The following is a 26,854-nucleotide window of genomic DNA, read 5'->3' on the forward strand; positions in this document are numbered from 1 at the left end:
CTTTTGGATCTCTGAACACCATGCGTGAGCTCCTCGTCGGGTGGTGAATTTTACCCCCAATAGATAGTACAGGCGTTTGACTTCCAAAAGTGTATGTTTTTAGACATCTAAGTCGCAAAAGAATAAAGCATCGTACACACACATATTGAGTATTATTACAGGCGGAAGTCGTGCTAATAGCCCTGGACCAACCGACTTAAAAAATGTGGGCTAAGTTCTAGATTTTTCTCACAATGGTGTAAGAAGGTGTTTGGATAAAAAGGAGTTGGATGGAGATAGATCTACACAGATGAAAATCAAATGAGAGAGAGAGAGAGAGGGAGATAGATAGAGAGCATGCTTCTTAGATTTTTTTTCATCCCCGTAGCCCCTCTTACGAAAAAACATGAGCCCAAAATAAATGTTATCTCAAAGTCTGTACAACTACACTATAAATAATAGATGATGAACTCTATTGCAATCTTTTGTGGTGCCATCAAATCTTTCTTTGTCAATTGAGGAATGATAGACTCACATGAGCCATTGCAAAGAGGAGAGTAAAGGGCTCTTCCATTGGTCAAAATCCAATGACGGCAGCTATGAGTGTAATTTTGTGTGCCATGGTCATTGGTTTTGACCAATGGCAGTGCCCTTAACTATCTTTTTTGCAGGGCACCCGTGAGTTTAGAACTCCCCCTTGTCAATTATATGCTATATACAGATTAAGGAGCACCCCCTTCCTCCTGATCGAACCATCTGATCTAGGGTTGCCCATTCGGTTATAACCTAATTGATCCCAGTTCGATTACCTATATTAAGTAATCAAAACTGAAACCGAAATTTCCAAAAACCGAAATAACTGAAACAGAATAATTATTTCAATTATTCAATTATTTCACTTAAAACCGAATAATGAACACCCCTAATGTTTAATATATTTAAAAAAGGGACGTGATATATTCGCTCTTTTTTTTATACTCAGGACAGCCCCCCTCTAGTCTATTTATAACTACCCTTTCACTCTAGTGGGGGATGTCCCAAGTGAAAAAGGGGGCGAATATATCATTTCCCTTTAAAAAAAGTGCAAAACAAACCCCCCTTCTGTTTTTTCGGATCGATCGTATTTTTGGATGAAATCGAACCCGAAACTGAAAACCGAAAAATGGTAAAATACTTAATCAAATCTGAATTGAATCACCTCATAACCGAACCAAAATAACTTAACAAACTCGGTTCGGTCGGTTATAACTGAATAATGAACACCCCTAACCTAATCTATGTTTTTTTCATGTTGTGATAGTCTATTGCTAAAACAAGTATGGTAATACGAGCAGAACATGTGGCACGACTTAATGGAGGGAATGAGGCAGTAATTTGAATAAATTGGATGGGGGCAACTAAGGTTGCGTTCTGCAACCATGCTCTTGATTCCCATTACGGAATCAAGAATCAGAAAGCACATTTTTTAGTACTTCTGGAATCATCGTACATTCGTAAACTCACATGCAAGATCATTTTTTCTATTTTTTTAGCAGAATGATGTTTGGTTGCATTTGACAAAAAGTCTCTCCAACTAAACAAAGTTTAAGAGCAAAATAAGTCATTCCTATAACTATTTGAATTAATACCAAACAAGCTTCTTTACTCTTTTCTATGATTTTGAGCTGAAGGTCCAAAATATGAAAATAAGCTGAGAATAGAATGGCTGCCTGCATGAGCTAGTGGAATATTGGAATCAACACAAAACAACATTCAATGTTGTGGCTTTATTGAAAGTAAGGCTTGGTAATATCATTCCCATTTTAAGAAGATTCCAAGCTGGGCTTGGGCTTCAAGGTACATTAGGCCAATCTGGGATTGGGCTTTAGTGTGGCTTTATTTAAAAGATTATCTATAGCCCTATCAAGGCCCAGCACAACAGCCCTTGTACCTTCTCTCCAAAGTCTTAAACCCTTTTTCAGGGTTCTTCATCCGGGTCATTCCACACTCCAAGCAAAAGCTACTCCACTACCAAAACCATGTCCTCACCCTCAAACTCCCTAGTCAAAATCTCAGAAATCCAAGGCAGAGGAAGATCCCTCATAGCCACTCACCACATAAAACCAGGCCAAATCCTCCTCCAAGACTCCCCAATCCTTCTCTACCCCTTCTCTCATCATCCCAATCCCACTCTTTCCTCTTCCACCTTCTGCTCCCACTGTTTCCGAACACTCAATTCCTCCAAAACCCTCTCCTGTCCTTCCTGCTCCTCCCTCTTCTGCAACCCTAACTGCCTCACCTCCTCCCACTCCCAATACCTCTGCCAAACCCTAACCCTAACCCTAACCCTAAACTCTCGCCTAAACCCAGACCTCCAAACCCAACTCAATTTCCTAATCGCCGCTTACAATCTCGCCATCGTTTACCCCTCCGATTTTCTCACCCTTCTCTCTCTGCAAGGCGATTCTTCGCCCAACGCTCAAACCCTAACCCTACATTCCATCCTCTCCTCCATCTCTCCTCATCCTCCGCCGGAATTCTCGCCTGAGCTTACCGCGGCCTTGCTGGCGAAGGACAAACGAAACGCCTTTGGTCTGATGGAGCCATTGGGATTGAGTGGTGAGAGATTGGTTAGGGCTTATGGAATTTACCCAATGGCTTCATTTTTCAACCATGATTGTCTTCCTAATGGATGTAGGTTTGATTATGTTGATAATGTGGGCGATCGGAATACTGATATTGTTGTGAGAGCGATTCACGATGTGGCGGAAGGGAGGGAGGTTTGTTTGAGCTATTTTCCTGTGAATTGGAGCTATGGGGATAGACAAAAGAGGTTGATGGATGATTATGGGTTTGTTTGCGAGTGTGATCGGTGTCGGGTTGAGAAGAATTGGAGAGATGAGGAGGAGGAGGAGGAAGGGGAGGGTATGGAAGAAGATGGTGATGAAGGGATGGAGGAGGGGGAGGAGGAGAACGGTGGAGAAAGAGATGGGGATTTTCCTCATGCTTATTTCTTTGTGAGGTATTTGTGTGATGGGGAGAATTGTGGGGGGACTCTGGCTCCATTGCCACCGTCGGAAGGTGTGGTATCAAATGTTATGGAATGCAATGTTTGTGGGAAGCTTAGAGAAGAAAATGTTGATGGAGATGATGGTGAAGATGGTATTATGTTGGACGAGTGAGCTGCGCTACTACTTTTGTGAGTGTTGTTCTGATTCCCCTCTTACTCTTTTTGTTCCATGGTTGTTTGTTCTATATTTTTCACTGTTATGAATGAATTGCTCTCTTATATTTTAAACTGCCGAAGCCGGAGTAATTCTGAGTTCAATGGGGGTTTTGTGTGCAAAGTTTTGATATCAGGGGCCTACAGTGCTTCAGTATTGAAGTTTTTTACGTAGTTTCAAAAGACTACTCTTTTTGTTCCATGGTTGTTTGTTCTATATTTTTCACTGTTATGAATGAATTGCTCTCTTATATTTCAAACTGTCGAAGCCGGAGTAATTCTGAGTTCAATGGGGGTTTTGTGTGCAAAGTTTTGATATCAGGGACCTACAGTGCTTCAGTATTGAAGTTTTTTACGTAGTTTCAAAAGACCTCCAAATCACCGTGGATTCCCTCGAGTTGACTCCCCTTTACCTTGGCTGCGTTTGTGTTCAAGTCTGCGTTTTACCCTACAAAGTCAGTCAAAGCTTCATAGACACCCCCAAGTTATGGTCTCATCAACTAAGTACTCAGCCGCGTCAACCGAGTACAAGAATGTGTGAAAAAGGTTCATAACTTCCTTATGAAAAGGTACTACAATTCATGGAATTCAAGAAAAACCCAAATCCAAATTGTAGAAAAAGGTTCATAAGTTCCTTGCCTTCATTTACAGTACCGATTGAGCTTCGTAACATTGTCCACTCCAGAGTGTCCTCGAGCGACTGAGAATTCGGTTTGGGGTCTTACTAGAACTTTGCCTCTGTGGGAAAAGGCTGGTCGTACAACCACCAGTCGGATGATCATTTCACATAACCACACACATTTCTTCAAAAAATCAATCCTGTTGGCTTTATATTGCTTAACTTTTGGGTCGGCATGCACATTTAGACAAGAAGCATTATAACCCAGATATATAATTTTGCAGTGTTTAAGATAAGAAGCTAAATTTTGTACATCCTTATCGGCAATGACAATTTTCACTAGTGGATCCCAACTGAACCCACTATTGTTTCAAGATAAGATGATGTTTTTTTATTGTCTGCAATGTATTTTTTATATTGTCCGACCAGATTTCTTTCCCAGAACGGACAGTCATATTCCCCGCCACAGTATTTTTAAGCATGTTTGAAGGCCTTATCCACCTTGTTGCCCATATCAACTTGCTCTGTGAACAATTCAATAACCACCGTAAACATGGACTCGGTCCATCGTAGTTGGCTGCAATCACTCTCTTTGGCAGTGCTGGGTTCTGAGGTGGCAATATACATATCTACTAGGCAAAAACAAATTGCAAATACAACACCATATATTCAAGTGAAGTTCCTCAGAGAAGAACTTGGAAAGCATTTCGCAACTGTTCAGATTATTTAGGGCTTCGGTAACATCACAAACTTTCAGAATGAGATGAATTATAGATCTGTAGAAATTACAGGTCATTGTTTATTGCTAAATGAATGTCATCATGTAGAAATTAAAATGACAATAACACACACAGTGTGTTCAAAATTAACCACACCAAAGCTATTAAAAAAAAAAGAAAAGAAAAATTAACCACCCCAAAAAGCCAAATCAAAACAATGCACAATAAGCTATGAAAAAGATTAATGCCCCTTGATCCTTGATAGGCAATATATATTCTCACAGCTAACTTATCCCAATATTCTGCCCGTCGACCGTCCTCAGCCTTGTCTCTCTCCGAATCATCTGAGCCTGCTTTGTGGATTCCAATTTCTGTGTTTATGACTAATTCTCGTAGTCCATCTTGCTTTATTTGATCTTTAGGGTCCACTTATGTATTTGTGAATCACACTAGTGGCCTCAAGTTTTACCTTTGTAATGAACTGGAAAAACGCTGTAGTAAGAAAGAATCAAGAATCATTTTTTCTGCACCACAAATGCATGCTTGATTGCGTTATGTAAGGACAAATCACTTGTTAAACAACTCTTGCATTTTGGGCATGTGTCCTCGGGTTTCGTTCAAATGTGCATGCGACCATAACATTCACGGTGGTTTTACCTTTTCAATCTCTAAGCCTTGCTTGATATTCACCAGCCACTTTGAATGGGACATGTGTCAAAGAAGATGATGTATATAAACTTTAAGTCAAATGTGCATGCGATCATTACATTTTGGGACGTGTGTCAAAGGAGATGATGTATATTTTCAAGCCCTTTTGATATTTTCCATCTATCTTCATTTTTGAATTTCTTTGCTTGTTACAGTTCCCAAAGAGCTGTGAGACACTGGACTCCAAACAGGTGAGAGAAGTTGGTGGCATCAGCCCCTTCTTGCAAAATTTTGTAACTTATGAATCGGACAAGCGGTTTTGTTATTTCACTAAGCTTTACTCTCTTTGTTGATGTAGCTGAATTTCAGTTAGAGACCCAATATAAACATGTCAATGAAGTTAATGATAAAATCCTTTGAAAAGCACTCTCTCTGGCGACACTCCATGCTTTAATCAGTTCCACTCAATCTAGAGGGAGATGATATCTACATCCCTTGTTTTGATAGTGGTGTTCTTTCATAATTTCCATAGAATGTTGTCTGTAATCTAGATTGCATCCAGTTTGTATCATTCAATGCGTCTCTCTACTATTGCTGCCTATAGTATATGCTTATGGTATCTTTACAAATGATAGCAACTTTTTAGAATTAATTTAGTTATTTTCTACAAGGTAACAATTGGAAAACTTGTTAGAAAAAATCAGCTCAGTGTATCATTCATAAAAATAAAAAAATAAAACATTAGCGACCAGGGTTAAAGCTTCTTGTGAGAACTGTGGATCATATTTTACTTTTATGATCAATTGAAAATATTTATTAAGAAACACTAAAAATTTTATGAAATAGAAACAAAATCTTTTAACACAGGACACCCCTTTTGGTAACAATCCATTTTCCTCGATGAAGTTTGATTTCTTTCCTATCCATTATATCTCAGTACAGTTTCATTCTCATTTAGTTGTGCTTAACAGAGTACAGACTTTTCTGCTGCTTTTATTTTCACCCATAATTTTGCAGACACTCCGTTGGCAGGTAATGACTGAGAGAACAATGCCCAAATATTTTGATTTCGGCTGCTACCAAAACAAAATCGCTTGGGTTCAGAAAAATATCATATTTCCATAGAGAAATGATAAACCTAAGCGTCCCCTTGCAGAAACCAGGTAGTACATATATCAGTTCTCAATAATCTGAAAAATTCTAGCAGTTTCTTCGCGAATCCTTGCAACTTTTCAGGGTTTCTCAATAAAAAAATAAAATGTTGGCAGTGTCAACACGAATCATTGCAAATTCTCATGGTTAACTTAGCTGTTTTATTCATAGTAACAACTCAATAGCTTGTTAGAAATATTCAACAACCACAGTTGTGAAAGGTTGGATGGCAAGCCTGCTTGGATAGGGTAGGGTCTGGTATAAAATCAGTAGGGGTGCAGCTGGGTTGGGCTCAACCCGAACCTGATGGGTTCAACCTGATTTTGGCACGGGTTGGGTTTGCATTTGACACTTGGGCTGAGTCGGGTTAGGGTTAAGAGAATGCTATCTCAGCTTGGGTCAGAGTTAGCTTCAACCTGATCCAACCCCACCCGAGTTGCACCCCTAAAAATCAGGCTAGCATATTCCAAGGTTTTGTACAATATGAAATTACCCAAAGAGGGTAATTAATCTTAAGAATAACTTAATCAAGGATTTCTATTCCCGTGATGATATTATCCGGAGAGGGTAATTATTCTCAATATACTAGAAACCCTATTACGAGCTTTCCTATTTGGATGATGGGAAAAGTTTTCTTTGAAAAGATTTCTATGGAAATTAGCTTTCCAGTGTTTGTCTTTGGCGACTCATTTTCTATCAAAATATTTCTCAAAATCAGTAAATTTCCTTGTTTTTTAAGAAATTTTAACTGCAGCAGACCTTAGAATTTTTCCTTATGCTGGATTCAATTTTGTCGGGCTGGGACGAGACCAATGTAATCGGATTCCGCCTGTCTAAATTCCCGTTTGGATACTTCATGCATTTGTATTTTGATTTGGATTTGAGTTTTGGATACAAAATACATCAATCATCTTCGTGATCATGTTTTAAGAGAGAAAGATAGGGAGGGAGGGATATCTCGCTGCTGCCGATGAAGGAAGTTGCCACAAATATTAATTTCCAAATAATGTCTCACATAACAAATTTGAAAATCGGATTTTTTCCCACGGTTGTAGCTGATTTGGAAATCTAAGGATATGATCCAGTTCAAAATATCAACTAAATCTAAATCTAAATCTTGTGGGTATCCAAACGTGGCCCGAAAAAAACAATTTCCCCAAATCCAAATCCTTATTCTTCAAAAAAAGTAAACCAATATTGGCACTACCATGTTCTGATAATTGCACCGACTCACCTTGTCTTCACTTTTTTATTTGTTTCCCAAGAGCTTTTTTAGAAATTGTAATAACTTTTGAGTTTTGACAGCTGCTTAAATAATAAAAGACAAGATTAGCTAGTGCAATTATCAAAACATTGAAGCGCGAATATCAAATCATGGGTGGGACTCAAATTGTAAATCAGTTGAATCATTGCTCTCTCTCTCTCTGCGAGAAGACAAGATGGCAAGAAATCCACTCTTCCAATCTCCTTTTCCTCCCACAACTGCTATTGAAGTATCCTCGCGTGAAGAAGAACTATCCGTTTTCGATCAAAGGACCCTCTATCTGGTACCACACACTTCTCTCTCTTTCACTACTCTCCTTGTAGATTCTTCTTCTGATAGATAGTGTATTTTTTTTTTTGGACTCATTAGGTCAACATCTTTATCGTGAACACAACTCGTTTCCTCAACCGATTTTCAGCTATCTGTGAAGAAAAGCTCGCAGACGTCCACAGGTAATTCAAAACAGACCAAACCCAAATCTCATGTCGAACCTCCTTCAATCTGTCTGTGCGAAATTGCTCAATTTTGTGTCATTAGTGTCATTTTTTTTTTAAAATTTGGACTACCCATCTCACTATTTCAGGGTACTGTGATTTTACTGACATTGGATGCAGTTTGTTTCATTGTTTTTTTTTCTTTTCTTCTTGAACCCTAACAATCAGCAATGTTCTTTGGGATCAGTTTTATTGTGCAACCCACTTGTATATTGGATGCAATTTGTGTGTAAACTTCAGTTTGCATCCAAACTACAATGTTTTTTTTTTAATGTTAATTTAATGGGTTGATAAAAGTGGTTTGCAGTTTCCCTTTTTTAACTACTTCCTAGTTACTGGTGAAGGATTAGTTTGATGTGTTAAGCTGAATAATATGGCAAAACTGCATAGCATAGATGGTGGTTGAGAATTGGGGGAGTTCTAAAATCCTTGGGCTTTTTGTTATATCAATGGGGGTCTTAAAAAGTCCTTACAAATCTTAATGAACCACGATATAGTTTCTGAATACAATTGCTCCACTGTCTATTTAATTTTGTTATTACAACTCAATTTCAAATAGTTATGTTTTACGAGGATATTGCGATTAGATGCTACTCTTACGCTTCTGGAGGTAAAGCTGAGAAGCATAGATGGTGTTGGAGAATTTGCAGAGCATGGTGGCTTAAGGGCAGCATCTTCGAATTCACATATGCCACAAAACACTTTGCCTACTGACAGTAGCTTAGACCCACAGTCTGGATTTGGTGAGCCTTTGAGGTAGGCATATTTTTGCAGCATGCTACTCCTTTCTCCCTTTCAATGCATAATATATTTGCATTATGTTCTGGGTTTGGCATGTGCATGTTTCTCATTATTTCAGTTTGAATCATGATTAAATTTTCAGATTATGGCTAAAATTTTCTGATTTTCTACAATTCATGTGAGTTTGGAAGTTGACGGAGGTGCTCCTTAAGGTAATTATTGAACTGCTAAGAATCAAAATATCAGCAGGGTTATGTATAATTATCATGCAATACACGATTCAACACCGTATGTAGTACTTAAATCTTGCTATTTCTAAGATTGTGTTGAGATTGAGCCTTTAGCTCAATGCTCATGGACATAGTTGTCAATGAGCAAGAGAGGAGGGGTGGCCCCAACATGGCAAGAGGCCTTGGAGAAGATAACTATGCAGAGGCATAGTGATTTGGTGAGGTTCGTTTGCCATAGGGCGACTCCACAGTGTCTAATAGTGAGGCCCGTGTGCGAAATTGCATTATCTTTGATCAAGTGGCAAGCAAGGGGGAATCATATTTGAAGGACGAGAGTGATGGTTGGTGGCACTTCTCACCCGTGGATGTTCGTGTGCATGATTGAGAGATTCTAGATAGAGTGGAGCAGTTCCCGGTTCGTTTTCAGCACATAAGGAACTTGACTAAAGGTGATATGGATTCCCTCTCTCGTTTTGGAGTTAATAGAGCAAGGTTGGCGATCTTTGATGAGTTGCCCCTTTGATTCTTTTTTCTGTTTGCCTTTTATTGGCTGTCTTTGTATTTTCGACCATCTTAGTTTTTTTTTCTCTTTATTAATAAAGCTATTCTATCATTAAAAAAAAAGTGAGCAAGAGTGCTATTTCAGAATACTGCTCTAAAGCTGGAGAAGCTAAAGGAGAAATTAGATGATTGCTTGAAGGAGCTCAAGTCGAGTCACTCTACGCACTTGGTTTGGCATAGCTCGAAAACCATTTTTGTAATGGGTTGCATAGAGGTATCCCAATGAAGGAGAAGGTGTTCAATGCAAAGTTAGAAAAAAATAAATGGCATCAAATCGGCGATGTGGATGATAACTCCCGGAGATTTGAAGAGAGGGCAGTGATTTATGAATTTTGGGTGTAGTGTGGTATGTAGAGGGACAATGTCGTCGGAAAGGGCCAGATTGTCGAAGTGCCAGTCCAGAGGGATCTGTTCTCAATGGGCCAAATCGTTTGCCAATGTGGAGCTAAGTTGTGGAGATTGCTCGGTATCGACGTTATCAGGTTTGGAGTGTCTCAGATGGGCTTCCCGCAATATTGCTTCATCCCCTTAGGCTCAACAGGTTGTGGGTCAGAACCTTGGTGGTGGCCAAAGAGCAGGGTGAGGACCTGACATGTGCATGAGGCACAATGGGGAATCAGCTTGCAGCTCATTCGGTCCACGAAGGGAGCTTTGGGTGTTGGCTCCGAGTTATCTAGAGGGTTGCTCCAGCTTCTTTGGTTGATGACGGGGGCCAAAAACAGTGTAGGTGGGTTGGGCTCCCACTTTCACTGGGCGTATGAACTGGTGCTGAGGCTTTGCTGTGTTGTATCCTTAGCATTGCGACACATCCTGTGGGTAGGCCAACTGGGCTTTCCATGAGCTCGTGGCGAGGTAGTTTTGGCCACTCTCACGAGTCATAGGTCTTTTGGAATGGTCCATGGTTCATGCTTCTGCCTTGGATGACCTAAGAAGCATCAGGTTTGAAAATGAAAAATATTATATCCACCATAAACATTTTTGTTCTAAGCTATGCTCGTAACCATTCCGATTTGCAACATTGAGCGCTCTACACCCCTTCTGTTTGTCGCTTATCTAAATAATAATAATAATAATAATAATAATAATAATAATAATAATTATTATTATTATTATTATTTTGCGTGGAAATTGATTGAGTCATGATTGTGAAGTATGGCTCCACATCCCTAGGCTATGTTTCCAAGCTATAGCCCAAGAAGTCCTGTGGGCATTGTAGCATTGCTCTGCCGTGCAAATGCCATGCATCAGTTTCCTTTCTGCACACGCTTTGTTGATTGACTTGAGGTCCTTGTTTCAATCTGAGGATGAGGCAATGCTGTTAAAGTTTCGTAGGATGCTTTCTCAAAATTTTCAAATCCTGTAGTTGACCCTTTTTTTCCTTCTATGTGCTCATTCTACTTCACTCTTAAATTTGATATGAACTTTTTCCTCGAAACGACAGACATCTGAATTTTTCTGTCTGCATCCAACTTCTACTACTTAAATCTGGCATCTTTCTAATTTCATTTTTTATCCAGTATTTTCATTTTTTGATATCATCCAGTATTTTTCATTCTGTTGATTGATTTCCTAAATTCTCTTAATAAGTGATTGTCTTGTTGCAAACATCCAGGCAGTGAATATGCAAATAAATATTGAAGCCCTGGAGCCCGCTATACTGAACCAGTTTGGTAGAAAATAAATTCCCGGTAAGGTTTTGATTCCCTTGATTGGTCAATGAATGGCTAATAATTTACCAAAAATGTGATCATTGAATTCTCCAAACTATCTTTGTTATGGAAATTAGGATTCATAGTAACCGGTCCATCCAAGTAAATGAGGGAAAAGCTCTGCTTTAACTTGAATTGAGAACATTGAATTGTGATACTTTGTTGATGCACCCTGTGAACTGTTTAGAATTTTCCATGTTTAATTTGACAATAAATTTGATAACCGTGCTGATAATAGAAAAAACTAGAAAAAACTAGGATAACAGAAACTCAAAGAGGTTAATTTAAACCCAATTACTTAATAAAAAGTTCAAAGCAATAGGATTTAAAAAAAAATAAAAATTCAAACCTATAAATCCCATTAAAAAAGAAAATAGAAAAAATATTGAATTGGTTGCAAAATGACTATACTCTATCTATGTTGGAATAGTTGATCAAGTGAGGGTATTTTGGTTGAGTTATCTTCGATCGAGAAATAGGTCATGTTGAAAGGAAAAATAATCAAAGTAAGAATAATTGAAGCAAAGAGTTGGCAGATCGACTTGAAGTGTCCGATTGGCCGGCTAGAGTAATCACATCTTCATGAGTACTTCAATCTGAGCTTATTCTAAGAAGGGAGGAAAAATTACTCTATTTTAGAAAGGAAAGAAACTAAACTAATTGCTTAATTAAGAAACGAACAACTAGAAATTGAAACTAACATAAACATGCATGCAAAGCAGAACAAAAAACTCACTTCTCAAAGTGTGACTTAGAGCAGGCACTCTTTAAGGTACTCTAGCCTTTTCTCTTTACGCCCTTGGAATCACCCCACTTATTGTCTGACCAACCAAGCTCGTCCATGAAGGCCGATGAGGAAAAATGGTTGTGGTGTTTATTGAATCTACATAAACCCGAGTTTTTAATTTTCCGTCCATTCAAATAACTTGTATTCTCTCATACCGTTACTTAAGTTATTCAAAACTTTTGGTCAAACTCCTGTTCGTATTGATTCCAGTTCTTCTGCCAAATCTTGTGATATTATGATTGTAGTCTTAGTTTGCCTTATGGACCTCAAAGTAGTCTACTTATACAAGTTTTAGATCTTGGAGAGAAATATAGTTTTTTTCCAACGCGGGGATAAAGAAATTTAGGATTTATAGCTTGATTATGATCTATAATGAGCGCTCTGGATCGATTCTGGCTAAAAAACTCTTTTTAGGCTAAATCAAGGTCTACGATTAAAAATGAGGTATTAATTAGAATACTAAAACTCTCTATAAGGGGCATTCTTATCTCATTCCTATGCTGAGAAACCATCTCAAATGAATAAATTTCCAATTGAAATTGTGTTTGTCTAGTAATAAGTCAAATATCAATCCAAACACTAATTTTTTGGAGCTCTATCAAAGCTCATATGAGTCAGCAGTTATCAAATCATCTTTGTGGGTTAACAATGCCTTGTCAATTTTTTTTTCTTATTGTAATTTGTATTTCCTTTCATTTACTTTCCTACACTATATTTTCTTGGAAAAATTATTAAAAAAATGCAAAGTTTTGTCTAAATTGTGAATAAAGGGTAGTGATTTGAAAATTATAAAAAAGGTGTTGTCAGGTGAGAGAAGATGGCTTTTAGGACAAATATACCCCTCCTACCTCTTTTTTCCCTCCACCTTTTTCACCTATCCCTATACACTTATTACCTTCTCACCTACCACCTTCTTCTTCCTCAACGCTTTTCTAACGTGGAAAACTACATGAGAGGGTTTTGAAGGTTGCCATTTACCTACCACCTTCTTCTTCCTCAAGGCTTCATGGAAGGTTTTTGAAGCTTGCCATTGCCATTGTAGTTTTGGAAAAAAACTCCATTGCCAACGTTTCCAAGCTCCATTGCCAACGTTTCCAAGCTCCATTACCATTGTAGTGTTGAAAAAAAAAAAACTCCATTTGCAACGTGATAAAGCTCCATTGCCATTGTACTTTTGGAAAAAAGCTCATTGCCAACGTGATATAGCTCCATTGCCATTGTAGTTTGGAAAAAACTCTCCATTGCTTATTTGGGTGATAAATATAGCTTCGGTTAGGTTTAACATCTTCTCTTCATGTTTTCATATTTTTTGTGCTTTGGTTTTTTCACCCTATTTATGACTCTTTGTTTGGTTGCCATGTTTACCTTGACCTCTCTCTATCTCTCTCTATGTATACAATCATGTTTGGTTACATGTTAGAACCTAGTAGTTTCGGGTTATAAAATGTGGTTCTGTAGTGGTTCCGGGGTAGAAAATGTGGTTCCCTAGTGGTTCCGAGGTATAAAATGTGGTTCTGTAGTGGTTCCGGGGTATAAAATGTGGTTCCCTAGTTGTTCCGAGGTATAAAATGTGGTTCACTAGTGATTGCTGTGTATATAATGTGATTCCCTAGTGGTTCCAGGTATAAAATGTGGTTCCCTAATGGTTCCGGGGTATAAAATGTTGTTCCCTAGTGGTTCCGGAGTAGAAAATGTGGTTCCCTAGTAGTTCCGAGGTATAAAATATGGTTCCCTAGTGGTTCCGGGTCATGATCTGCAAATTTTAAGGATCCTAATTTGGAGACAACATCACCTCAAAATCCTTGTCTGGTCAATGGACCAGCATCATTCTTTCAGAATGGGACCAGATCAACGGTTCCTTTTATCATGTACATGGCTACCGGAGATGGACAGCAAACGGAAAGGAAAGAGAGATATCAGCAATTTCTCAAATCTAAGTAGAAAACCCATATTACTGTGTTTCGTCCATCACTTCAGCGTAAAACATGGTAGAAAAGATTGCATGCCCTTGGAAGTCGTTTTTCTCCTATGGCATTTGTGTACTTGAAAAGCAGATATAACCTTTTCTTTTTTTTTGGAAAAAAACATTTCCAACTACTTACCCCTTTCTATTTCAATTTGAAGTTTTGATAGACTACATTTTGGATTATCTGTCTGATCCTATATGGTTGTGTTTTCAACTTGCAGTGCAAAACTTGTTGACATCTACCGCAACCGACACAACATAAGTGCATCAAGTGGTCTGAGTGATCCAGCTGTGGCTACAGGGATTTCTGACCTTGTAAATGAATCTACTAAGCCAACACATGCAGAACATGATGATACATTGGCTTCTGATCTGACAAATGCATGGGCAACAAACTTAGATGATGGCTTGTGGGGCAATGCACCGGCAATGAATAGGGTGAGAAATTCTACTACCAAATTAGGTATATATTTATTTTTGACTGACTAAATCTGGCAAAATTGAGTGCCAATCAAAAAGTTGGATGGAACCAGAGGTAGTATTACATTTGAATTTGTTTTGGGAACCAACCCCCTTGGGGGTTTCTAAGTGTAATCTTCTAGATTATGCAGGCATACCTATAGCTATAAATGGAGTCATGTGATTTCTCCATGCTGTTTTCCTTGTTTCATACCTATACGTCCTACCTACCTGTCTGATATAAATGATTGGAGGCCAACCCACTACTATCTTCTTTGTTGTAGGTAAATGAATTTCTTGCTGGTGCTGGAACTGATGCTCCTGACGTTGAAGAGGAGAATATAACCTCTAGACCCTCAGTTGGTTACGATGATATGTTAGGGGTGCAACTTGGGTTGGGTTGAACCCAAACCCGACGGGTTGAACCCGAATTTGGGTTGGGTTGGGTTGGGTTTTTTTCAAAATCGGGTTGGGTTGGGTTGGGAAATATCAACCCGAATTGGAAATCGGGTTGGGTCGGGTTGGGGTGTCGGGCGACCCGACCCGAAACCGATTTGCAATTCCGATATATGCTTAAAACCCGATTTCAACTGAACACATTTCCCATCGAAGCTAGAAATGTCCTTAAATTTCAACATAAATTTATCCTTCAGTTCAGTTGCAGAGTTTTTATATGGTGGATGCCTCTGTGGGGATGTGAGCAAAAAAAAAAAACAGTAGGGCTCACAAAAAACATGTGCATAAATTGGAAATCGGGTCGGGTCGGGTCAGGTTGACCCAATTGCAAATCGGGTTGGGTCGGGTTGGGTCCAGCCGGGTTAGAAATCGGGTTGGGTCGGGTCGGGTTTGCAAAATGGGTTCCTCGGGTTGGCCTCAACCCGACCCAACCCGACCCGAGTTGCACCCCTATGATATGTGGGCCAAGACACTGTTAGAAACATCGGAACTAGAGGTAATATTAAAATTTGGAAAAAAAAAACGAGGCGTGGTTTCTCTAAAAAATTGGTATTTAGGAGAACACAATTTGAATTTGAAACTTACTCATCTTTTTTTAACTGTTGAATGCTGATTTTGGTTTTTGCAGGAAGATGATGCCAGATCTTCAGGAACATCTTCTCCAGAGTCGACGGGATCAGTTGAAACTTCCATATCATCACATTTCGGTGGCATGAGCTACCCGTCCTTGTTTAGTTCACGACCAACAGGCTATGGTTCTTCACAACAATTGGTATCAACCACAAACTCCATGAAGTCGAGCTTTCTGCTCTCATTTCTGCATCCACTTAGCTATGTAGATGTGAACAAGCCATAGCTTGGTTGTCAATTTATTTTTTATGCATCATTAAGATTTTGGTTTTCAATTTATTTTTTATGCATCATTAAGATACGTAGAACATGAATGGTAGCCCATGATTAAGTGCCATTAAGTTTGCCTAAACAATGATGCAATTTATGTAATAACAGGAGAGCAAAACAGGGGCAAGCACAAGCAGGTTTAGCAACACCACTACTGGTGTTTCATCATCAACTTATGAGGGGCTGGGATCTCCGGTTAGCTCTTATTTTTAACACCCAATTGATTTCTCTCTTGAGAATGTGATCAATTTTGTAATTGCTAATTAGCCGACTATGTCCAGATCAGAGAAGAACCTCCATCATATACATCATCTATCATGCAAAGATTTGAGTCGTTTGAGAACCCCTTAGCTGGGCAGAGTTTTGGTTCACAGGATGAGGAGGGAACAGCTTCCGAAAATCCTCAGTTTGGAAAAGCCTTTTATGACTTCACTGCTGGTGGGGATGACGAGGTGTGTCTGCTTCCATTTAATTAATTAGTCTGTGGTCTTTTGAGAAAATCGTCATCTCACTTCAATACAAAGATGGTCAGTTAGCCAAGAAAGTTCAACTTTTTAAAAAATTTCAGACTTTTTGTTGATTTTCCACATATTAAATCCAATTATATATCCTCGTAATTCATGTATAACTATGTACTTAATTGTGATTGTGGTGACTATGGTTCATTATATTTGCTATCGGACAGATAGTCTTGTGTTTCAGTACGGGCTAGAAAATACGTTATATTCTGATGTATAACTAATAGACAATACTCTTTTCCTCTTTTGAGAAGGTATAAAAACTTAACCCTACTAAATTTTCCGTCTCTTAAACCTTACATCCCCTTTTGATGGCGATGATGATGAGCCCAAAAGTCACTAGTAGTGATGGTTTATTCTCTCCTCCAGCTCCTTCACACATTTCCATTTTAAACTCTACTTGTTTCCCTTTTTTTCTCTCTGTTGATATGCATTGTTTCCTTTTTTCTGGTAGGTAATATACACTGTTTCCTCTCAAATCTCACAGTTAGATTTGTAAACTTCCAATGGATCTTTCATGCACTTCTTTTTCACCATCCATCACATTACTTTTTAATGTGGTTCTCTAGTGGTTCCGGGGTATAAAATGTGGTTCCCTAGTGGTTCCGTGGTAGAAAATATGGTTCCATACTGGTTCCGGCGTATAAAATGTGGTTCCCTAGTGGTTTCGGGGTATAAAATGTGGTTCCCTAGTGGTTCCAGGGTATAAAATGTGGTTCCGTAGTGGTTCCGAGGTATAAAATGTGGTTCCGGGGTAGAAAATATGGTTCCCTTGTGGTTCCGGGGTAGAAAATGTGGTTCCCTAGTAGTTCCGGAGTAGAAAATGTGGTTCCCTAGTGGTTCCGAGGTATAAAATGTGGTTTCGTAGTGGTTCCGGGTATAAAATGTGGTTCCGTAGTGGTTATGAGGTATAAAATGTGGTTCCCTTGTGGTTCCAGGGTATAAAATGTGGTTCCCTAGTGGTTCCGAGGTATAAAATATGGTTCCCGAAGTATAGAATGTGTGGTTCCCTAGTGGTTCCGGAGTATAAAATGTGGTTCCCTAGTGGTTCCGAGGTATTAAATGTGGTTTCCTAGTGGTTCCGGGGTATAAGATGTGGTTTCGTAGTTGTTTCGAGGTATAAAATGTGGTTCCGTAGTTGTTACGAGGTATAAAATATGGTTCCCTAGTTGTTACGACGTATAAAATGTGGTTCCAGCGTATAAAATGTGGTTCCGTAGTGGTTCCGGAGTATAAAATGTGGTTCCCTAGTAGAAAATGTGGTTACCTAGTGGTTCCGAGGCATAAAATGTGGTTCGGTAGTGGTTCTAGGGTAGAAAATGTGGTTCCCTAGTGGTTCCGGTGTATAAAATGTAGTTCCCTAGTGGTTCTGAGGTATAAAATGTGGTTCTCTAATGGTTCCGGAGTATAGAATGTGGTTCCGTAGTGGTTCCGAGGTATAAAATGTGGTTTCCTAGTGGTTCCGGGGTATAAAATGTGGTTACCTACTGGTTCCGAGGTAGAAAATGTGGTTCCCTAGTGGTCCCGGAGTAGAAAATGTGGTTCCCTAGTGGTTCTGAGGTATAAAATGTGGTTCCCTAGTGGTTCCGGGGTAGAAAATGTGGTTCCCTAGTGGTTCCGAGGCATAAAATGTGGTTCGGTAGTGGTTCGAGGGTATAAAATTTGGTTCCCTAGTGGTTCCGAGGTATAAAATGTGGTTCCGTAGTGGTTCTGAGGTATAAAATGTGGTTCCCTAGTGGTTTCGGCGTATAAAATGTGGTTCAGTAGTGGTTCCGGGGTAGAAAATGTGGTTCCCTAGTGGTTCCGAGGTATAAAATGTGGTTCCCTAGTGGTTCCAGGGTATAAAATGTGGTCCCCTAGTGGTTCCGGGGTATAAAATGTGGTTCCCTAGTTGTTTTGAGGTATAAAATGTGGTTCCCTAATGGTTCCGGGGTATAAAATGTGGTTCTCTAGTGGTTCCGGCGTATAAAATGTGGTTCGGTAGTGGTTCCGGGGTATAAAATGTGGTTCCCTAGTGGTTCCGGCGTATAAAATGTGGTTCGGTAGTGGTTCTAGGGTATAAAATGTGGTTCCTTAGTAGTTCCAGGGTATAAAATGTGGTTCTCTAGTGGTTCCGGAGTATAGAGTGTGGTTCCCTAGTGGTTCCGAGGTAGAAAATGTGGTTCCATAGTAGTTCTGAGGTATAAAATGTGGTCCCGTAATGGTTCTGGGTATAAAATGTGGTTCCGTAGTGGTTCCGGCGTATAAAATGTGGTTCCGGCGTATAAAATGTGTTCCCTAGTTGTTTCGAGGTATAAAATGTGGTTCCCTAGTGGTTCCGGGGTAGAAAATGTGGTTCCCTAGTATTTCCAGGGTAGAAAATGTGGTTCCCTAGTTGTTCCGAGGTATAAAATGTGGTTCCCTAGTGGTTCCGGGGTATAGGATGTGGTTCCCTAGTGGTTCCGGGGTATAAAATGTGGTTCCCTAGTGATTTTGAGGTATAAAATGTGTTTTCCTAGTGGTACCGGGGTATAAAATGTGGTTCCCTAGTGGTTCCGGGGAATAAAATGTGGTTCGGTAGTGGTTCCGAGGTATAAAATGTGGTTCGGTAGTGGTTCCGGGGTATAAAATGTGGTTCCCTAGTGGTTCCGAGGTATAAAATGTGTTTCCCTAGTGGTTCCGGGGTATAAAATGTGGTTCCCTAGTGGTTCCGGGGTATAAAATGTGGTTCCCTAGTGGTTCCGAGGTATAAATGTGTTTCCCTAGTGGTTCCGGGGTAGAAAATGTGGTTCCCTAGTGGTTCCGGGGTAGAAAATGTGGTTCCCAAGTGGTTTCGAGGTATAAAATGTGGTTCCCTAGTGGTTCCGGGGTAGAAAATGTGGTTCCCACGCGGGGCCCGTACGGGCCAGGTTGACACGCGGGTCACCCGGATTTTTGCAGTATTTTTTAAGATGTTTTTTGGAAATTTTATCCGCACTACCGTATTTTGATGAGGACACTCACTTTATTAAAAGTACGGTATGGCCCGCACCATAGGATGATCCAAACCGTCCATTAGATGGGCCACAGCCTAAATAGGTTGTGCCCCAAAAAGCATTTCCGTAGGTTGATCCTAACCCTCTGATCAGAATGTTAGAGGGTTGGTCCTAACCCTCTATAGATCAGAGGGTTAGGATCAACCTATGGAAATGATTTTTCGGACACAACCTATTTAGGCTGTGGCCCATCTAATGGACGCTTTGGATCATCCTATGTGGGGGCCATACTGTACTTTTAATTAAGTGAGGAGTGCCCTCATCAAAATACAGTAGTGTGAATAACATTTCCCTTTTTTTTGTCTGGGAATTTGCTAGCCACCTTTGCCGAGGGAACTTCTTGGCTTGCGGCCCATCCTTTGATGCAAAGATTAGCAGAAGTAATATGGGTGCAAAGGTGGCTAGCAAAAACATAATTGCAAAAAGTAATAATCATTACGGATTTGTGGCTGAAGTGCTAAGTTTTAAATGAAAATTATGATAAAATGGAAGGAAAGTAGTAAAATTACGAAAAAAATACCAAAATGATGCACTAACATATGACAATTACCGAACTACAAAGTCCGACTGTCTTCCGTCGGAATTCCGAACGTTTGTTCGGAAGTCCGACTCGGAAGTCTGAACAAACCTTCGGACTTCCGAATGGAACCAATATTTTGGTTATGTATACTGGCTTCCATTCGGAAGTCCGAAGTTTTGTTCGAACTTCCGACGGAAGTCAGTAGATAGGGATAATTCCAAAGATTTTTATTTTCTAATTGAGTAATAATTCCAAGGATAATAGGGATATATATTGTGATCTTAGTGTCATGCAGGCAACCATAAATTGAAGCTTGGTTTTGATGTTTTAGAATCCAAAAATGCAAAGAAAATGGATTTATCTTGAAAATGGGGAAAACAACAAAATTCAGTTTTAAGCTCAAAATTCATTTTCTTTGCATTTTGTAACACTGCTTCGATAAATTTATCATGAATAAACCCTCATGAATACCAAACCCTGTTGTAAATGGCAACCTTCAAAACCCTTCCCTGGAGTTTTCCATGTTAGAAAAGTCTTGCGGAAGAAGGTGGTAGGTGAGAAGGTAATAAGTGCACAGGGATAGGTACAAAAAGGTGGAGAGAAAAAAGAGGTAGAAGGGGTATACTTGTCCTAAAAGACATCTTCTCTCACCCGACAACACATTTTTTATAAATTTCAAATCACTACCCTTTATTCACAATTTAGACAAAACTTTGCGTTTTTTTAATAATTTTTCCTATTTTCTTCAGGTGTTGCAATCTTAGTCTACATTTTCTTTTATTTTACTAAAAGTAGCCCACAACCTCGTGCGTTGTGCAGGCCTCAAGCCGTTTAAAAGGAATAGGTAGTGATTAAATTCTCAAAAATTCATGTGGCCGGCCTATTCCTACACCTACATACACGAATTCCCATTTGCTACACCCATCTATTACTGTCAACAATAAGGGGCCGTTTGGATATGCGGATTTTAGAATACGGGATTTCTTCAAAATTGTAGATGAGAGACAAGAGAAGAAGCGGGCCAGCCATCATTTTTTGATTTCTCGCCCTTCTTTCCGTGAGAGAGAGAGAGATCATCCCATGTTTTCAGGTTTTAGAAATCTCAGGATGCAGGAGAGATTTCTAAAACCTTGATTTCTTACTTAAAATCCAAAAAACGCTTACGCCGCTTGATCATAAACCCCCTTTTATACTGTTTTCAAACTAAAAGCTGGATTCTAAAATCCGTGTATCCAAACGCCCCCAAGGTATGGATGTTTTGGATAGTAGTCACCTATATTTTGCATGCTCATATTTTTATAAGAATAAATAGGAGGGCACCATATAATAACTTTTTAGTTTTTTTTTTTTTTAGTTTCAAGCCCATGATTCTGTTGGTGCGTGCTCCTCTGGTATCTAGCACTTTCAAATTATTCTTAGGAACTTCCCAACGATCACTTTTGGATGGATAGGTGCCGCATCTTTGTAATAGGTGCCATTGATCTGAACTGCCCAACCTATTGTTGTGTCTCTTCCTTGATCTGTAATCTGAGTCCTTCTTGATCTATTGGGCCTCATTTAGGTTCTTTGAGACAAGATAAGCTCAATTTTAGAGATGAGGATCTTAGTTCAGTATGGGACCAAAACCATGTGGATCGCGGTGAGTGGGTCCACCATATCAAGGGTTCATATTATATACGCGTCTCATGTGGGGTTGTCATTATGCTGGAACAAGTGGTGACTGTCAACCTAAAGCCTACGTTTGCATTGCCGGAATTAGGAATCGGAATCAATACCCTACTCTAATTCCCATGTAAATGTAATGAAAAGAATCAAATTAAAATTAATTCATAAAAATTCAATAAATTTTTGATTCAGACCAGGTCGGAGTATGAGTACCACCTCTTATAGGGTGTGAAACAGATTCCAGCATTTTCCCCTTTAATTGAGCTTTTGATTCCCTTCATTTTGTTTTAATCAAACATCATAATTGGGCGAAATTGGAATTGGGTGCTAATTCTATCACCAGGTTATGGAAATTCAAATGCACCCAAGGTGGTTCCAGAGGAAGTTTTTCTGATTAACTCTTCAGTCGTCTAAAGAAATATCTTTTATATATCAAGTTACAAGACGTCGATCATTGAGGTGCTGCCCCGGTTCGTAGATAAATTCCGGGTTAAAAAAAAAAGAAAAAAGACGTCGATCATTGAGATTCAATCAAGTGCCAAGTAGTTTAACTCTTTTAACATACAAGTTACTACAAAATGAATGTATCAAACAGCACAGAAAAGGGAAATTGTATCAGGATTCCATTGAAAAAATGAAGGATATACAAGAATGGCTGATGAAGAGAACGAGTGTTAAAATTTAGAAGCATATTTGATAGAAAAGGGACAGTGGTATGTGGAGTTGAATAAGTGGGAGAGGTGTGAAGCTAATTGAATGATAAGTTTAGGAATTTCACTAAACTTGGATGGTTTCATTAATGTGTAACATGTGCTTAAATAAGAACTTACAGATAAACAGGGAAAGAGAAAAGATCAACATGGAAGGAGATAAACCTAATCCGAGATGTAATCCTAATCCAATTCACCACAATCCAATCATATATGATATACTTTAACATTAACATTGAGGAACCATAAAACCACTGCAGAGATGAGAGCCAAAGTTATCTTGAAGCAGTGCCGCTTCATGATAGTGTGCCACTCTTGAAATTGTGACCACCTCTTCCTCATGAGGTAGTACCTGTTCAAATGATATTGCTTAAGACACATATTACTGTATGGATTCAAGTACATGTCCCTTGCGAGCTCTTTAATGCCATCAACAATGGCTTTATCGTTCCCATCTGCACTCTTGATAATTCCTTTGGACTGGAGTAAGCTAGCGTCCTCCTCCGACTTGATCAGACCATACATGAAGGTGACATAGGAGGTCACTTCACTACCCATACACTTGCCCATGCGCTCCAAGGCCATGAGATTGAGGAATCTAATTTCTGTGAGTTCGTTCATGATCAGCTCTGGGAGACTGAGGACATTAGTGCGTTCAAAGAAAACGATGTCATCGATATAGTTCCATGGATTTCTTTTGAATTTGATTCTAGCTCTACGAAGCTGCATTGCCGACCGGCCCTCCTCCATCATGTTGTCGTAAGCCTGATAGAAAGGTCGTTGAGATGGCCCTAATATCATGCTCTTTCTTAATACATCCAATACATGAAGGCTGTTCAAGCCTATCAAGTCGTTCGTTGATGTGTCCCCATCGTAAAACTTGATTACAAGTTCGTTTATGCATCTTATAACATCATCCTACATCAAGATATTAAAAAGACGTTGAGAAACTCTGCTTGACAAATCCGATTTGTTCGTGCACAAATAAACGAATTGGTTTGGAAATTATCCTACTCCTCTATACATCCTTTTGAGTTTTAGGATCAACCTATGGAAATGATTTTTTGGGGCACAATAAATTAACAGTTTGGATCATCCTATGGAGTGGGCCGTGCTATACTTCTTGAAAAATACTGGAGTACTATACGGCCACACACCATATAAAAACTCTTGCTTCCCCCCCTCAAAACACAGTTATTTTCAGAAAAAGACCAACAAAATGAGGTGGAAATGCATCCAATTTTTCTAAAATGCAAACAAGGTATTTTCAGGAAAAAGACAAACAGAAGGGGGTGAAATTGCAGCCATTTTAAGAGAACACAAACAAGAGGGTGTGGGAGTTAAGTTACCCCTCTACTATCATGGTACTGAGTTTTAGATAGTGGGACGTGACTAAAGGTGGCAACTGGGCCGTGCCGGCCCGCGGCCCAACAGGCACGGCAAGGCACGAATTGCTACAGTGATTGGCGTGGGCCGTGCCAGGCTACGGGTTTAGGCCCGCGGCCTGAAACGGCCCTGCACGACAAAATCAGTGTAAAAGTGACTTTATGTGGCTGTTTTAAGGCCGGCACGGCACAGCACGATACAGGCCGCGGGCTGTGCCGTGCCTAACCTCAGGCTTTCCGGCACGGCCGTGGCCAAATCGTGCCGTGTCGTGCCTAGCCTACGGGCCATGTTGGGCCGGGAATTATCGTGCCGTGCCGTTTGCCACCTTGAGCTGTGACCATTGCCCCTTCTAACCTCGTGCATCTCAAACTAGGACCATAGACAACCCTCCTAGGAGTCCTAGCTATTAGGACCTCTTTACAGTCAAAAAGGAAAAAGAGAAAAAACAGGAGTACTCACCTCGCCTTTTGCGCTCTGTACAAGTAACAATTTCACAAGAACTAGTAGAGGAAGCTGGTTTTCAAGCATCAGAATATCTCTCCTGATGTAGATAACTAGTTGAGGGTCGAAATTAAAGTGAGTAGGGTCCTTTGACCTCTCCATGTTCTCAAACAAGATCTTGAGCAAAAAGCAGCCATCAATGATCATGAGCGTCAGGAATTGCTCTCTATTATTTTTCCACTTCTCATCAAGATGATCATAAGAGTCCATGAGTTGTGGCACCACGTCCTCCAATGCTTTGGAATAGTCCTCCAAGGACTTCCCATATGTTTTGCGGAAGTGATCCAATGCTCTTTTCTTATGTTTCTCCATAGGCTGCAAGTGAGGTTCACCTTGATGGTAAGGACCCAAGGAAACAGTCTTTGGCATGTAGGCCTTCTCGTTGAGAGAGGTTATAGAGGTGAGTACCCGAAAAATTGAATGTCTATTCTTCATCTCCTCCTCCTCCTCTTCTGAAGGGTTTTTCATCTCCTCCTCCTCTTCTGAAGGGTTATTCATCTCCGCCTCCTCTTCTGAAGGGTTTTTCATCTCCTCCTCCTCTTCTGAAGGGTTATTCATCTCCTCCTCCTCGTCTTCTGAAGAGTTAGGGAAATCAATGATCCAGCTCCTATCGCTCATTCTTGGACGATTCTCTTACAACAGATATTAGAGATAGCAATCACAAATGAAGCTGCTCTAGCACTTTTAACTACCTTCCTTCTTCCCCCACTCCCTTCTCTTTATATTGTGGATGCGCATTTAAGTCGGTGTTTAAAAACGCGGCGGCGGACCGAACGCGGATGTTATACTCGTAATAAAAACAGAAACAAAAAGTAACCTCACACCCTAAGTTTCTAAACTGCCTGGCAAGTGGCAAGGCCCTTTTGTTTGGATGCCACATTCCTGGAAAAAAACAGTAAAAAGAAATACAAAGGGGCCGGAGTCGGTTGAGAGCTTGGGTAACCGGACCCGAGTTCAACCACATTTTTTATCATTTTTTTCCCAAGCTTAAAAAGTCGGGTTGAAGTCGGGTCAGGCTCGGGTTGGGATAAAGGGTTTCCTGGGTCAGGTAGGCCTTGGGATTCGGGTTGAGTGAATGGTTCCTCAGGTCATATTAAAGATAGAAATGTACATTTCTATCTTTTGGGAGAAGTGCAAATCTTGTACATTTCTATCTGTGATAGGTCAGGTTCGGGTTGGCCTGAACCCGACCCAACCTGACCCGAGTTCCTTTATTAACTGTCTGGGCGTGCCAGTTAATAAAGGGAAACTCGACCGGTATATTTGGATGCATAGAGAGTTCATTCTTGGAAAGTATAACTTTTCTGGAAAATTCAATTCTGAATTTCACTTTTTTGATAGGTAAGCTGGGTTTAGGTGGGCCCCAACTGGGTTTAGGTGGGCCCCAACTGGTCTATCAAGTAAAGAAAGATGATACAATAGCAAGAACATTGACGTAGAGAGCGCGGAGCGGCAGCACCAATATGAAGATCAACACAAGCATCAACTAAAATAATCTCGTGATGGTTTGAAAACTCATGCCACGGCTTGGAGAAAAACTCCAATATAACACATGAAAGGAGCCAAGCTCCTTCACCCATGTGAAAGAGCCAATGCTCTCTTCACAAGTGATTCCCCAAAATAAACTTTATTCAATCTCTTTCTTTCCCCATGCCATTACATAATATAGAGAGTCAAAATCTAAGAATAGCAACCCTAAATACTTGCCTAACAATTATTCTCCAACTTCTATCTAAAGCAAAAGCAAGAAATATGACTAAGATAATCCTAAAATAGTAATCTCGTGATAGACACTTACCATATCCTAAAACTGCGTATTACTTAGCCAAATCAAGTCCAAATTGCATAATCTTTAGCTCTTTAGATAAGTAATCGAAAAACCTTTCTAAAAACACCACAATCATGCCAAAAGAACAAGATTTAATGCTCTAAAAAATACTAGAAATAAAATGACGAAAATAGAAAATAAAAATAAAAGAATTGTTCAATGCCATGCTTTCTGCATCATTCACCCCCGCTTAAAAAAACTCGACCTCGAGTTTAGGCCATCGTCCTCCAAATCTGATTTTCGACGTTGCACCAACTTTCCATTCTTCCTTTCTTTTTTCATTTTTTCTTGATATCTTACATGAAGCTTTTTTTTTTTAATGATCCCTTACATGAAGCATAGCCATGAAAATGGCTCTCGAAGACACTCTCAGACCCATGGCCGTCTTCTCATGAATGAAGACTTCGAGTAGTGCTAATGGTGTGAAAGTCTTGACCCGTTGTTGGAGTTCTTCGTTCTCAGTGGCCAGATCAGGCTGGCCCACGTTAGGTGCATCGACTTCATCATCCCTTCGTGCGTTCGTCAGAGATCCCTTGTGCTCTGATGCCAACTGACGCAGGGAGCGTGGAACGGCAACACCATGATAAAGATCAACACAAGCAGCAACTAAAATAATCTCGTGGAGGTTTGAAAACTCATGCCACGGTTTGGAGAAAAAATCCAATATAACACGTGAAAGGAGCCAAGCTCCTTCACCCACGTGAAAGAGCCAATGCTCTCTTCACAAGTGAGTCCACAAAATAAACTTTATTCAATCACTTTCTTTCCTCATGCCATTACATAATATAGAGAGTCAAAATCTAAGAATAGCAACCCTAAATACTTG

General features: G+C 39.8%; 3 protein-coding genes across 7 annotated transcripts; 2 read left to right on the forward strand and 1 right to left on the reverse strand.

Moving 5' to 3' along the window:
* Window positions 1-1,891: 1,891 nt before the first annotated feature.
* Window positions 1,892-11,243, forward strand: ASHR2 (ASH1-related protein 2). 5 transcript variants are annotated; one of them, XR_013254909.1, is made up of 6 exons: window positions 1,892-3,157; window positions 6,200-6,330; window positions 7,754-7,866; window positions 7,953-8,035; window positions 8,728-8,833; window positions 11,222-11,243. XR_013254909.1 is itself a non-coding variant. In XM_077394015.1 (2 exons), exon 1 carries the CDS (start codon window positions 1,998-2,000, stop codon window positions 3,138-3,140), a length of 1,143 nt encoding a protein of 380 aa, XP_077250130.1. In that variant the 5' UTR covers window positions 1,893-1,997; the 3' UTR covers window positions 3,141-3,157; window positions 5,383-5,593. The 5 variants fall into 5 exon arrangements, 1 of the variants encoding a protein (XP_077250130.1); XR_013254910.1 differs by lacking the exon at window positions 11,222-11,243 and having other exon boundaries at window positions 8,665-8,795; XR_013254908.1 differs by lacking the exon at window positions 11,222-11,243 and having other exon boundaries at window positions 8,637-8,793.
* LOC143890928 (uncharacterized) lies at window positions 7,759-16,587 on the forward strand. Its single transcript, XM_077395600.1, has 7 exons — window positions 7,759-7,866; window positions 7,953-8,035; window positions 8,651-8,833; window positions 14,293-14,509; window positions 15,615-15,758; window positions 15,995-16,081; window positions 16,168-16,587. The coding sequence occupies exons 1-7, from the start codon at window positions 7,759-7,761 to the stop codon at window positions 16,360-16,362; spliced, it is 1,017 nt and encodes a 338-aa protein (XP_077251715.1). The 3' UTR covers window positions 16,363-16,587.
* A 5,773-nt stretch (window positions 16,588-22,360) lies between these two features.
* Window positions 22,361-24,938, reverse strand: LOC143890780 (UPF0481 protein At3g47200-like). The gene is made up of 2 exons (XM_077395463.1): window positions 24,159-24,938; window positions 22,361-23,231 (listed from the first exon to the last, which is right to left on the reverse strand). The coding sequence occupies exons 1-2, from the start codon at window positions 24,816-24,818 to the stop codon at window positions 22,521-22,523; spliced, it is 1,371 nt and encodes a 456-aa protein (XP_077251578.1). The 5' UTR covers window positions 24,819-24,938; the 3' UTR covers window positions 22,361-22,520.
* Window positions 24,939-26,854: the final 1,916 nt, after the last annotated feature.

This window comes from Tasmannia lanceolata, unplaced genomic scaffold (assembly GCF_043159265.1).
Source record: "Tasmannia lanceolata isolate RefF3 unplaced genomic scaffold, GAP_Taslan_0.1 ptg000013l, whole genome shotgun sequence".
In the NCBI taxonomy this organism is placed as follows: domain Eukaryota; kingdom Viridiplantae; phylum Streptophyta; class Magnoliopsida; order Canellales; family Winteraceae; genus Tasmannia; species Tasmannia lanceolata.